The sequence below is a fragment of the Bos indicus genome, chromosome 29 (genome assembly GCF_029378745.1).
Source record: "Bos indicus isolate NIAB-ARS_2022 breed Sahiwal x Tharparkar chromosome 29, NIAB-ARS_B.indTharparkar_mat_pri_1.0, whole genome shotgun sequence".
Lineage (NCBI taxonomy): Eukaryota > Metazoa > Chordata > Mammalia > Artiodactyla > Bovidae > Bos > Bos indicus.
The window spans coordinates 42,637,350-42,651,094 of NC_091788.1; the positions used below are offsets into that span (position 1 = coordinate 42,637,350).

A 13,745-nucleotide genomic window follows, 5' to 3' on the forward strand; every position below is an offset into this window, starting at 1 on the left:
CTTTGATATGAGGAAACCTTGTCTGTATCCAGACAGCCCAGACTTAATGCAGGATCTTTACCTACTTTTTTGCTTTCTTAGGTAGACACTGGAGCTAAAGCCCAGCAAGGGCAGTTCACACAGATTTGTATATGGTTGTTGCTTATTCCTACAGAGCACAGCCAGCAGGCAGTGTGCTTACGTGTGCCTCATTCTCTGTTATCCCCAGAGAAGGGAGCCAGGAGGTTTGGGCAGCGAGAGAGGACAGGCAGCAGGCTCAGTGGCAGGGAGCGGGTGGATCTTGGGGGCTCTCTTCGGCTCATCCCAGGCCAGACTCAGCCCCTGCCCAGTGAAAATGGGAGTGTTGTTCTCAGGACACTAGTGAGTCCCAGAGCTGTCTTCTAGGATCAGTGTTAAAACAAAAATCTACAACTAATGTCTGTATTTTCACTCTTTTTTTCTTTCCTTTTCCCAACAGGATCCAAGCAAAACTCCCTGGAATCGCAAAAAAAAAGGCAGAATAAGTACATGGAAACCAGAAACACAACAGTTACTAAAACACCATTTAATAGTTATAACGTTGTTACTTGTACTATGAAGGAACGTGCTCGGTGTCAGCTTGAGCCTGCATTCCAAGCTTTTTTTTATTTGGTGTTTTCTCCCCTCCTTTCCCTCTACCCTCAGTATCAAGCACAAGAATTGTTGGACTTAAACAAGAACTGATACCTTAGAAAACCCAAAAGAATAAAGAAAGAGTCAAATTAATAGGATAAATCAGTACCTTAATGATGGTGGAGCTTTTACCTGTAACTTGAAAGGAAGGGGAAAATTGGAGGTAAAGGAGAAAATGAAAAATAAAAACACATCTCTTGGGTTCTTGTATCCAAATTTCAAGGACTAGTCAGTCTTCTAGAGCTTCCCATCATAGTTTTGCCCTTATTTTTAAGTTAAGAAATAATGATTAACTTATGAAGAAATTATCTGGGGACAAGAATGGGATCCTTCCCTTGTTTTTGTTGTTGTTTTGCAGTCCTGATCCCATCTTTCTGCCCCACGACGTGAGCAGCTACTCCTAATCTTCTTCTTTTTCATTAAATGATATAACTTTCAACTCTGTGAATAACTTATAGTAGATAGTGATGATTCCTGATTCCCAGAATACCATCTGATAACCAGGAATGGAGTTGGAAGGTCGGACGGAGGAGCGCACAGGAGCACTGCTGTGACTCCCGCGCGTCCTCAGGAAGGAAAGGCTCCGCATGGGGGACGGTGGTGTCTGTGTCGTTTGTTCTGGACACCAGTTCTGAGCTGTAGTTGGAGAGCTTATTCCTGAATGTGCTTTCCTCCCTCTTTCCTCCCCTCAAGTTCAATAAATATGGTTGTACTTTTCTTATTATAAAATAAATGTCTGTAACTGCTGTACACTGCTGTAAACTTGTTAGAGAAAAAAAAAATTAATCTGCATGTGGGCTCCTCCGTTATTGAGTTATTGTAATCCTGTCTCAGTCCGTGGCGGGGAAACATTCTCAAGAGGTGAGCTACAGAAACACAAAGGCCTTTTTCTCTTTTCCCTGCACACTCCATCTTTACCTGTGCTCATCGTTTTACCCTGAGGACCAAAGCTGCGCTGGCGTGCACGGAGACCGTATCTGTGGTTGAGACCCCACAGATGAGTGTAGGGAGGTGCACTTTGTGGTTCAGGTGGGGTTTTAACTTAGAGGCTGGCTTACTGGGTGTGTGTTATTTGAGGATTCCTTCCATCTTCAGGCACTTAAGCTGTCTCAGCACCTGTACCGTGGTGCAGGGTCCTCCTTTTGAGAGTGTTTTCCAAGAAGCTGTAGGTAAGGGTGACCAGGCAGGGCAGATTGTGTTGGCGGGCTCCATGCGCAATTAAAAGACAACAAACAGTTCACGTTGATAACAGATGGAGGGCATCTGGGAATCTTTGATTCCCACTTGAGACTTAACGTCTTCCTCCCCTTCCAACATTAAAATTCAGTAAACTTGAAAGAAAATCATCTGCGAATTCTTTCAGGTTGTAACTGACAGTCGTGATAATCCAGACGGAATATGCACTTGTGACTTTAAAGTAAGGGCTATAATCTTTGACGGTCCCAAAGCAGTGCAGCTCTGTAGAAGGTAGTGGAAGGATCTTTTCTTTCTACTTTGTTGAGAAAATTACTTAGGAATTTAGATGGGTAAAGGTACCTTGCCTTACTCCACTCTTATTTTCTTAGCCCCCTTTCCTTCTGAAATGTTTTAACTCATTTCACGTCATGGTAGGAAATGCACTCTCCACCTTCATTCCTTTGCCCTCCCAAGAAGTCAGTGCACTGATTGTCTTTTTGGGCTTCCCCTCCTAAGGACCTTTCCCTGCACAGGAAGCCTCCACACCTAGCTTTTGCTTTGTCACTGCTGTGTTCAGATTGATTGGACAGATCTTTGTGCCACACAGGAATTTTTTTTTTTTTTTAAGAAAAATCTATAGGTGAAAAATTACTAATGAAACTGTGTGCGTATATGTGCGTGCAACATAAAAGTACAGTAGCACCAAGGAGCTTGAATCTTGGTTCCTGTAAAATGCAAATTGATGTGGTATTAATAAAAAAGAAAAAAAGAACAGTGACTGTGCTGTCATTCTGCTAACTTTATTCTTTATACACAGTTTGGGTAAAGTAAGAACCAAACAAGGCTTCCACTGGCCCCCATCCCCACTCCACTTTCGAGGCTTTAAAAAGTGATTAATAGTTGATACTAGTAGTGATTTCCAAGATTGCAGAATTTCCATAGTAGAACAAAGCTGTGCATTTGGTTTCTGAAAGAAAATAAGAGATCCTCTTAAGAGGGGACCGCAGGAGAAAGATGGTGAGTGGAAAGGGCCAGGGGGGTCTGTTGTCCCAGTTCACACCAACCTAGGAGGGTTCCCCCACCTGCAACATGAGTGAAGCAGCCTGTAACTCCCACAGTCACAATGTACTTCAAATGAGACTCAGTCACCATGGAAAATGGAAACTTTTCCATCAGGTCTTTGCTCTTTCCCAAAACTAAGGCTGCCATGACCCTTAAGCTGCTTTTTTTAATTCAACATACCTCTTAGAAAACTTAGGCTGAAATTTTTAAAAAGTAACTGATGCGAACAACTTCACAAATACGCATACAAATGTTCAAATAATGTCACTAACATGGTATATAAATATGTATTCAGAGTAACATTTACATATTGGCCATAATAGCAAGCATACCATTAACAAAAAAAATTCATGAAGAAACTTCACCTGTTCATATCAGACTCCCAAGGCAAGGAGGAGGCACCTAGAGATGAGAACCACCTAATCTCCTGACTGTTAGTTCAAGAGGCTATAATAGCTGCAAAGTAGTAACAACCACAGTGCCACTGCGCAGTTCACTGGTGCTCAGAACTTCAGCATGCCTTGTGATCACTGGAGGGCTTATCAAAACAGATTGCTAGGCTCCACGCCAGTTTCTGATCCATAAGTTGCCACCCAAGAATTTGCATTTCTACTAACTTCCTAATTTCTGTTGGCTACACTTTTGAGAACCAGTGGAGTGCTTGGGGCTGCTTCTCAATGAAGACATCCACTGCTGCCCTCCTAAGGCCTCTCCCTGCCTATTGAGAGCAAAAACCATTCTCATCCTGCTCTCTGCCCTGGCTTACCTGAACTTCGGCAGAGGGTGTGGATGACTATGATAGTTGCCCCAGTCTGCCTGTTTTTGAATAGGCAGAGTAGCGAAAGTGGCAGAGCACTCCTGGATCTGAAAACAACATGCATGAAGGAAAATAAAAGAATGGCAGTACCCAACCTGGGGCCATCCATAATCCCTGCTCTCTTTTTAATACTGTCTCAAAAAACCTGGAGGTTCAAACGCTAGGAATTCACTTTTTAGGCGAGTGACAGCCCATGCAGTATTTCCTGAACCCCTGGTGGCATCAACAAAACAATGCCAGAGCCTTTGCCCAGCAGGGAGGCCTTGGGCCAGGTGGCAGTCAGCCCTACTTGTGCAGTTCTGGTCAGGAAAGCTGCTGCTGGCACCCTCCAGCTGAAGCCAATGGTGGCAGGACTGCCCTGTTGAATACTTGTTCTAGGAGTGTGCTGCTCTTTGCCACTCCCAGGAGCCCACAACTGCACTGGGAGGGCCTGCGGAGCCCAGCTGCACACGCCATCCTTCGGCAGGCCTAACCGTAAAAGAAATTTTAACTTACCAGAGATGGGGAGGCCATGTGGTGTAGTGCAAAGAACACTGAACTGGGAGTTGAGGTTTTTATTCTAGTCCTAGTACTGCTCCTACCTGGTGTGTGATAATTTCAGTTCCTGGACTCCATCTTAACCTATCTGTGAAAGGGGTTGGGGCAGGTACTGGTTGATCTCCAAGGTCTTTCCAGCTCAGACAATCGAGTTATATAAAAAATGCTACAAAATCCGTGGTATAAAATTCAATTCCCAATCAGAAGTCAAGGGGACTGGGCCTGAGGCACTTGAACCGTGGGCTCTGGCCTGGGAGCACTGAGATAAGGAAGGCTTTCCTCTCTGCTCTCTGCTTTCCCATCCACAGAGGCGGCTGCCAGGGCCGCTACCCCTCCAGACCCAGCCCTGAAGTCCCCACCCGCTGATCTCCCCACTCAGCCTTTAAGACCAAAGGAACCGGCCTGGCTATGTGAAGAGCGCCAGTGGGTTACTAGAGACTCCTCGGAGGAACCTGGTGAGGCACACATTAGTCTATGATGTTTGGGGTCCTCCCGTCCGCGCCTCCTCTCTCCTACCTTTAGGTCCTTCCTCCACCACCTCACAGCTTATCTCTGATACACGCATAATAAATAAGACATTTGCACATAAGGGTGACGGACAGCTCTCTTCCCGCCCCTCCCCCTCTCATATAAAAGCATTAAATACAGTTTCAAAATAAAATACAAAGAGCAAAAAGGGCCTGATCCCGGGGCCACCTGTTCTCCACAGGAGAATGAATGTACACATCCCTCTCGGACCTGCCTGGGAGATCGCGGGGCCCGTTCCCGGCCCCTTGCGGCCTGGCTCTGCCGCGAAGAGGAGAGAAAGGAAGGCCGAGGCCGGGCCCCAGGCCCAGAGGGCTGCGAATGGGTGGCACGTTCACGGCGTACAAAAGAGGGGGGGGGGGGGGGCGGAGGGGGACGGGAACAGAACGCCAACTGCCGGGACCTCCAGTGTCCCGGACTCGGACTGAGGGCGCTTGAAGCAGGCGCGCCTGACTGAGCTTAGGGGTACAGGGAGACCTTCGGAGCAGGCGAGCAAAGGAAGAAAGTGCTAATCCCTTTACAAGATCGCGGCGCCGGCGGGCGTGGCAGGGGCCGGGAAAGAGGGCGGGGCGGTCCCCGCAGGGCCCGCCCCGTGGGCGGGGATAGGGATTGGCCCCGCCCTCCCGCCCGCGGGCCGGCGGGCTCCCAGGCCCCACTGCCCCTCCTCCCGAGGAAGGCCCTCGTCCGCAGTCCAGGCCACCGAGCGGCCGCGACGGCCAGTAACGAACGGCTGGGGGTCAGCCGGCCCCGATCCCCGAGAGCCGTGCCTGCCGGCGTGCCTCTGTGAAACCCGGGCGCCCACCCAAGCCAAGGAAAAGGGACCGGCGCGTCCCTTCTACACCCTCTCCGCTCCACCTACTTGGGACCCTAATACTGACGGCGCCCCGCCCGCCCAAGCCTGGCCTGGCGGGGTGCGACCGGGGGCCGAAAACTCTCCGTGCACAGACTGAAGCGTCCCAGGAACTAGCCGCCTTGAGCGGCGAGGGCCCGGGCTCCGGGTCCGAGGTGGAGAGCGCGCTTCCCGCGGCGCCCGCACTAGCTTGAACCCGCCACCCCACCCCAGTCCCGAGTCTCCGCCCTGCCCGGCCAGCCGGGGTGGGCAGCGGCCAGGGCCGCGGGGAACCGGGGGAGCCGGCTTGGCACCGCCGCCCTCCCCCTCGAGTGATCTACGCCCGACACACGGCGCCCGCCTTGAGGTCCGCGCCGCCGTCGCGCGGCGCCGCCGGGGCGGGCGGCCCGAAGCCCTCGTGACCGTAGCAGCGCAGCGCCGCCTCCTCGTAGGCCTCCAGGATGGTCTGGCGCTCCTCGGGCGTGAAGTCCATGGAGAAGGGGTGCACCTGCAGGATGTGCCGCTTGATGGTGCTGACCTTGAGCGTGGCCAGCGCGCCCCCGCACACCATGCACACCAGGCCGCGCCGGCTGCCGTCGTAGTCCATCAGGTACTCGCCCCGCCAGCGCGGCTGGTAGTTCCGCCGCTGCTCTCGGCTGCGGGGCGGGGGAGGTGGGGGCGGCGGCGGCGGCGGCGGAGGGAAGGCGAGCGCCCCGGGATCCGGGCCGTCCTCGTCGTCGTCCTCTTCTTCCGCCTGCCGCTCCGACGGTTCCCCGGGGGAGAGCGGGACGTCGCCTAGGACGGAACAAAGGACCGCGCTGGAGCGTCCCGGCCTCGTGACCCCCCTACCCGTGCCCTCCGGTGCTGCCAGCCTCCCGTCTCCCCTTCGACCTTCTACTGTCCCCACCCGCCTTCTACCCCTAGCCCCTCTCCCTCTCCACCTGCTCTGACCCAGCTCACCCCACCACTCCTCCTCCTCCTCTGGCTGCTCCTTCTCTGCCCCTCCCCCCTCCTCGGAGGCTGCGGCTGTGCTGGGTGCGGCGGGGTCCCCGGGCGATTCGGGGCAGGGCAGCCCCATGGCCAGCAGGTGGGCGGCCTTCTCGCTCCACTCCTGGGCGATGAGGGCCCCGACTGGCCCGCCGAGGCGCGCCGAGCCCGGGTGGCGCCGGCGGATGTGCCGCTTGATGGTGCTCATCTTGAGCGAGGCCAGCGCGCCCCCGCATGCCAGGCACACCAGGCCGCGCCGGCCGCCGTCCAACTCCAAGAGGTACTCCAGCCGCCAGCGCTCCGGGCAGTAGCGGCGGGGGTCGCGGCCCCGCGCAGACCGGCCAGGGACCCCCACCCTCTCGCCCTCCTCCGGCTCCTCCTCCCCTGCCGGCCCGGGCACCCTCTCAGGGACCCAGCCAGCCTCTTCCTTTACGTCTGGGAGGCTGAGATCCTGAGAGGACTGGGCTCCAGCAGCGGGGGCCGGGTCCCGGCTCTTGCTGGTCAGGTCCTGGGGGACGAGGTCATCGTCTGTTGGGGAAGGGGTGAGGGAGAGGGGCTCAGCTTGCTGGCTGGGTTGCCCTTACCCACGAAGAGGGGGTCCCTTGCTTCTCATCCCAGCCCTAAGCTAGAAGCCCCACCAGAATCTGTATGCGTGTCTATGGGGGCACCGTGGTGTGGGAGGGGTATGTGTGTCTGTGTTGAGGGGGGCGAGATGAGTCCCCCGCCACAACCAGGACCTCTGTGTGTGTGTCTGGGAGGTGTGGGTGTCTATGTGGGGGGAGGGGCGTGTGTGTGTATCTATGTGGAGGCAGGGAGAGATGAGTCCCTCCCAGTTTTGGCCACAGACCTCACTTTGCAGCCCTTATATGAAGGGGTCCTGGCCATGAGAGGGGCCTCGCACCTGGTGAGGACTGGGTGAGCTCAGACAGCGCCTCCGGCTGGCCACCCGAGGCCTGCAGCAGGGCACTACGCTGGGGGGCCCTGCGCTGGGGGCCACGGAGCCCCAGGCAGCTGGGGTGCACCTCCAGCACGTGGGCACGGATGTCATCCAGCTGCAAGCTGGGCAGTGCCCGGCCACAGGCCATGCACACCAGCCGGTTCCCCCGCGGGTCATAGTCCATGAGACACTCTGCCCGGAACCAGTTCTGCAGGGACTCCTTCAGCCTCCGCTCCAGCCGCCGGGCACCCAGCCCCCTGCTGCCCCCAGCCCTCCGGGAGGCAGAGAGGCACCCACGCCGAGCCCGGGGTGCCCCTGGGCCCCCTCGCCTCTGGCGCCGGCTGCCCCCACCAGCTGGGGCTTTGCCTGAAAGGGTTGGAGGGAGGGAAGGGACTGAGATACTGGCCCTCTGGGAGAGCCCCCCGACCACAGCCAGGACCTCCAGCCACAGGCCTCTCCCTCACTCTGACTCTGAGTCCTTTGCCTAAACTTTGCCCTTCCCTTCCTCTCCCCTCAAGTCTTAACTCCTTCATCTCCTAATCCGCCTGCACACAAACCCTCAGCCCGACCCGACTCCCCCCCAGGTCCAGATTCTAGACCCTTCCCTAGACTTCACTGTCATACCTTTCCAGTACCCTCTGCTCCCAGGCCTCTCTCCAGCCTCCACTCCCTGGATCCTTCTAAAACTACAGAATGTCAAAACTGTCTGCAATACTGGAGATCTTGTCCTATGGTCCCTCACCCACTACTGTCCAATAAGCAGAGCTCACCCCAAAAGCAAGCAGTAGCTTGCTCCAGGAAACCAGCTAGTTGGCCAGGAAGCCCGGGCTGGCCCCACCTGGCCCCATCCACCACCCAGGCCCCAGCTTCCCCAAGTCGGACATTACCTGGGCCCTTGGGCAGGCTAGCCTGGAGGCCAGCCCCTTCCTCCTCCTCCTCCTCGTCGTCGTCCTCCTCCTCCTCAGGCCCCTGGGCCCCCAGCCCCTCAGCCTCTCCGCAGGCCCCCAGCCCCAAGTGGGCATCCCAGCTGTTGCTGATGACTTCCTTCTCCCGGGGACTCCAGTGCAGGGAGTAAGGGTGCTTTTGACGGATGTGTCGCTTGATGGTGCTGAGCTTGAGAGTGGCCAGGGAGCTGCCGCACACCATGCACACCATGCCGTGCCGGGCAGGGTTGAAGTCCATCAGGTACTCCAGCCGCCAGTGGTCATGGTAGTAGCGACGATGGTCACGGCCAGGAATGCGGCTTTTTCCAGGCCTCGAGGCCCGGGCCTCACAGTGGTCTGAGTATTTCCTGCCTGAAGATGCTGGTCCCCTGGCCCTGGAGGAGGGCAGGGGGGCATTCCCCCAGGACCCTAAGGCACCCCCTTCCAGCTGAAGATCTTGCCCTGAAGGGGGGGGAGGGGGAAAGGGAGACAGTTTCTCAGTCTCTAAGATTTCTAGGGAAAGAGCCTAGGGCTTCCATTTTGCAAGAGAACGGAGGTGGGAGAGAGGTCTGTTCAGGGGCAGGAAAGGGACTGCAAGAGCAATCAAAGGGAGGTGGCAGAGCAGGGAGTCAAAACATTGGTCCTTTACAAAGAGTGAGACCCCTTTAAGAGAGGATCAGGAACAAAAGAATGCAGGGCACAGCTCTAATTTTTTTCAAAAAACAAAGGTGAAGGCCAAGGAGGCAGCAGGTTCTGCAAGGCACCCCTTCTGGATGAGCACTGTCTGGGTAAAGCCAGGGGAGCAGCCTGCTGCGGCGGTTATAGCCGGAGCAGAGCGGGCAGCGGGGCCAGAGAACAAAGGGGGCATCTGTCTGCACACAGGACCCACTGCCCGAGGCCCCAGCCCGGAGGGCCCCACCCAAAGATGATCTTTTTCCCTTTCTGCAATAATGTCTCAAATACACCCTCCTAAGAGGCCCATTTTAAGGGGTACTAAGCATTGTCAGGTCCCCAAATTAAGGGACCCCATGACAAAGCTGTCAGCACCTCCAGAGAAAGGAATTTTTAGGACTAGAGTCTGGGAGAGCTGATGACTGGAAGGGACGAGCAGGAGGGCCACCTGAGTGGCTACTGAAGATACTGCAGCAGGGAGTGGCCACCACCCACCGGAATCCATCAAGTCTTTCTGGGGATTTATTTTTTGCTCTGGCCCGGAGCTGGCCACTGCCCAGCAATCAGTGGGCAGGCAGTGGAGAGGCCACCAACCCAGTGGTGTCCCCTTTTGCCAAACCGAGACCCTGAGCAGTACCCCCCACTTTCCCTACAATTTGGACCGTATTTCATTTAGAAAAGGGTCTCCTGGCCAAATAGGCAGAATAGACAGGTGTGGTCATCCTCCCAGTAGAGAATCTCACCATATGGAAAACAAAAGCCAGGATCAGAGGGGGCTCCTGTCACCCTGTTTTTGTTTGGCTTTGTTTTAAATACATAGAAGAAAAAGAAAGCGCTAGTTTCAGTCAGAAACCTGGGTTTGACTCCGGGCTTCACTGGTAACTTGCTCTGTGACCTTTGGTAGGTGATGTCCGCTCTCTGGGCCTGAGTGTCTTTGTCTGCAAAGGCACTGGAAAGCTAGCTGGTCTCTCAGCATCCTTCCAGCGCCGGATCTGTTAGTCTAAGGTGGACTGGCCCTTTAAGAGCCGAAAAAAGGGGAGGAGCTGGGAGTCTTTAAAAACAAAAGGGGATGGGGAATTTCTGGGAGGGGAGCTCTGGGATTAGGGGTGAAGCTCCAGAGCCTGGACGCAAGCTTCAGGGCTCTTAAGCCGTTGACCCCGCACAGAGAAACAGCCTCCTTTGAGAGCAAACGGGGAGGACTGGCTGGTCCCGCTATAGCTGACAAATTGTGGCAAAATTTCTGAAAAGATGGGAGGGGTAACGCGCGGATAGAAGGGGAGTGAATGACATTGTGGGCGAGCCCATCTCTTTAAAAACTGCCCGCCCGTGGGGAAGGTACTGATAGGTCCCCAAGAGGCGCAAGCTATGCTCTCTTCCAGGGAGAACATAGGGGAAAAAGAAAAAGGGTGCCCTTCTCTAGAGAGGCCCCAGAGAAGACAGCCCAACTTAAAGCAGCGGAGTCCCCAGCTCAGTTCCTCTGGAGGGAAGCCCCGGAAAGGGACCCACGGTCTGGGCAGACTTTTTAAGAGACAGCTGGTTAAGGGAGACCACCTGGGAGTCTGAAAGAGAAAGGGACGGGGGACGCAAGTCCCAACAGCCTAGAGCGCGCACCCCGCGGCGCCAGGCCAGGTCCTTCGGGGCCCCTCCAGCTCTGCCTCCGAGGCGGGGGCCGCGGGGCCCTTTAAGGGGGAGGGGATCCGCCCGAGCCCCGCGGGCCAACCCCGGGAGCTGGGCGGGGGGCTCCGCCGCTGGCGCTGCAGCCACAATCCGCGCCCACCAGGTGGCGCCCCCGCCCGCCCTGCCCGCGTCCCCCGCTTTGTTCGGCGGCGAAGAGGGGCCCGGAGCCCGGAGCCGCAGCCCTCCCCTCCCCCACGCCGGGGCCCCCGCCCGAGCCGCCGGCCCCAGCCAGCTCTTACCGCCGTCGTCCTCCTCGGGTTCCGCGCTGCCGCTCGATCCGGCGGGCGGCAGCCGTCGGCCCCGTGCCGAGGCCGCTGCTGGCCCGGGGCCGCCCCTGCTGCCGCCGCCGCCGCCGCTCCGGCTCCGGTGGTCCCCGCCAGGCTCCATGCGCTGCGCTGCGGCGCGGGGCCCCGGGGCGGCAGGGCGCGGGGCCGCGGGGCCGGCGGCGGCCGGCGCGCGGCGCTCGGTGCGCGGGGCCCCGGGGCGCGGGGCGCATGCACAGGGCGGCCGGCAGCACGGACGGCTGGCTGCTCGCTCGGCGGCGCGGGCTGGACCGGGGTGGGGATTCCTGTCTGGGGCCCCTGGGGCTCCTTTAAGGGCTCCTGGGTAAATTTAAAGGGGCCGCACGCTATTTCCTCCTGCCAGCTCGCGGGGGGCTGGGGGGAGCGTCGGGAGGCTAAGAGCCCGACCGAGGCTCCGTATCCGGGGCCCGCCGCGGACGTTAGGAGCATGGACCTCGCGGGCCCGCGCTGCCGCCTCCGGGGCTCGGGTCCCGGCTCCTGGAGGGTCACCGAGGTGGCCAGGGGCGCAGCGTCCGTTGCGACGCGCTTCCACCCAGGCTCAGCTCGCAGCCACTGCCCCCTCGGGGCATCTCAGCGCCCGGCTTCCCGCACCCGCTCTGGCAAAGGGGGTCTCCCGGTGGGGAGGCCCGGGCCCCTGCCAGGGGCTGCCTCCTTCGGCGCGGGCCCCAGAGCGGACACGAATGGCAGGGGCCCCAGATGGCCGCGGCCCCGCGGAGAGGGTGGAGCCGCGGGGGCGGCCGCGCCCCCTCCCGCGGGAGCCGCCGAGGAGCGCTGAGAGCTCAGGCTTCAGCCCTGGAGGGCGGACGAGCCCAGCGCCCTCGGAGCTGGCCGGGGCGGGGACCGCGGCCTCGGAGATCCGGGCCGAAGAGAGAGGGCGCGCAGGAGACCGCGGAGAGCCGGCCGCGCCGAGGCCCGACGCCGCTGGGCGTTGGGGGCCCCAGTATGCAAGCCGGGAAGAGAGGGGGTGCGCCGCGGTTGTCTCTGGCTCCTACCCTCGCAGGCCTGGGGGTGGCAGACGCGGCCCTGGGCCCTCTGGCCGGCACGAGGAGGCAAAGAACGCTGACCCCGAGCGAGGTGTCGGCACCTGAGGACGCGCCCCACCACGGCTGGGAAGCACTGGGGCTGACCCTGCCTGCGAGCCCCGGGATGCCTCGGAGCCCCCAGGTCCCGGGAAGCAAAGGAAAGGGGCCCGGAGAAGCAGCCAGGGGCTCGGCAGCCCGGGGTCCTTCCTCGAGGACCGGCTGGAGGAGCAGGTGCTTTCTTTGCCTGTGGTTGGTCGCCCACAACAAAGGCGATTCCTAGAGATCCAAATTACAGGGTGCGGGAGGCCGTGCAGGGTCTTATTATCTCGAGGTGGGTTTTATTCTCTTCTTTGGGGACGTGCCCAGCAATCCGTTAAAGTCACGCTTGACACACATTCCTTTGCTCACTCCACACCTACTGTGTGCCAGCATGCCCCTAGGCGATGAGCAGACAGCAGGGAGCAAGACCCACAAGTCTGATACTGACGAAACACCCACGGCTTATGAAAAGGAAACAGTCCCCTTGGGGAGCCATGGGAAATTCTAAAGTACTTTCAGCACAGGAAGCCCGTCTCCTGAATATGAAGAGGGGCTGGGAACTAAAATTTCTGTAGTATCTAAAAGGTGGCTGTCACCACAGGAGATGTCCCATCTCTTCCTCAGTCCCCATGATGACCTGCGAGAGACATCTCCTTGGGTGAACACGGTCTCCCTCCTGCAGGGCTATTCTGTCCACTGCTGGCCTTCCTACGCTCCCTGACTTACTCGAGGGCAGGGACCCTGATGCTAATGTAGTGCCAGATGGGGCCATGTGATGGAAGATTCCCTCATTCATGCGTTCTTCAACTCTGCCAGGCCAGGGACACAAAGGTGAAATAAGACACAGACCTGGCCTTCACCTGTTCCTAAGTATGGTTTTTATTTTATATTTTTTCGCCAGATCTTAGTTGCAGCAAGTGGGATCTAGTTCCCCGACCAGGGATCGAACCCCCGCTCCTTGCATTGGGGGCACAGAGTCTTAGCCACTGGACCAGGAGGGAAGTCCTCCAAGCATGTTTTAAAAAAAAAAAAATTTACGAAGATAACCCATGCTCAGGGCTGACCTCTGTGAGACGCTTTTGGTAAATGTCCTTCTGGTTCTTTTTCTCACTATAAATAGGATAATATTATTTGTTACCAACAAAAAGGTATGGACACCACCTGGAGGCATTTTTAACAACCTCTGGCTCCTCTCCTTGCTCCCATTTGTGAGCATAGCTTCAGGACCAGCTCCAAGTCCATGGTTCCAAGCCATCTTCCACCCACATTTAATCCTCACAGCCATCCACGAAGAAGCTTTGCTTTGCAGATGAAGAAACAGAGGCTCAGAATCTAGAGTCTCACTCAAGGCTATTCGTTCATTTGCTTATCCACTTATTCAGAAAGCATTGACTGAGCCTGTCCTGAGTACCAAGTACTGGACTAGGGATACAGAGGTTTTAAAATTACATAACACAGCCCTGGAACGTTCTGTTCCCCACTTCCTAGGAGCTCTCAGTCTACTGGGTCTACTCTGGGAAAACCACGCAATCCAGATCATGTTATGACTCTTGTTGGGTCCTAGGAACTTTTGTCTCCGAGTGTGTGTG

General features: G+C 57.2%; 2 protein-coding genes across 6 annotated transcripts in view; one reads left to right on the plus strand and one right to left on the minus strand.

The window, feature by feature from the left end:
• RTN3 (reticulon 3) overlaps nucleotides 1-1,401 on the plus strand; it is a 64,903-nt gene extending 63,502 nt beyond the window's left edge. For all 3 annotated transcript variants that reach the window (XM_019954765.2, XM_070782475.1, XM_019954766.2), the window contains one exon: nucleotides 458-1,401. In XM_019954765.2, coding sequence (XP_019810324.2) covers nucleotides 458-503 — 46 coding nt within the window. In that variant the 3' untranslated portion in view covers nucleotides 504-1,401. The remainder of the gene's footprint in view (nucleotides 1-457) is intronic.
• Nucleotides 1,402-2,432: 1,031 nt separating this feature from the next.
• On the minus strand, nucleotides 2,433-11,883 carry ZFTA (zinc finger translocation associated). Of its 3 annotated transcripts, none has more exons than XM_070782476.1 (5): nucleotides 11,033-11,883; nucleotides 8,409-8,906; nucleotides 7,486-7,887; nucleotides 6,558-7,112; nucleotides 2,433-6,392 (listed from the first exon to the last, which is right to left on the minus strand). In XM_070782476.1, the coding sequence occupies exons 1-5, from the start codon at nucleotides 11,178-11,180 to the stop codon at nucleotides 5,935-5,937; spliced, it is 2,061 nt and encodes a 686-aa protein (XP_070638577.1). In that variant the 5' UTR covers nucleotides 11,181-11,883; the 3' UTR covers nucleotides 2,433-5,934. The 3 variants fall into 3 exon arrangements, with proteins under 3 accessions (XP_070638577.1, XP_070638578.1, XP_070638579.1); XM_070782477.1 differs by lacking the exon at nucleotides 11,033-11,883 and adding an exon at nucleotides 9,970-10,939; XM_070782478.1 differs by lacking the exon at nucleotides 7,486-7,887.
• Nucleotides 11,884-13,745: the final 1,862 nt, after the last annotated feature.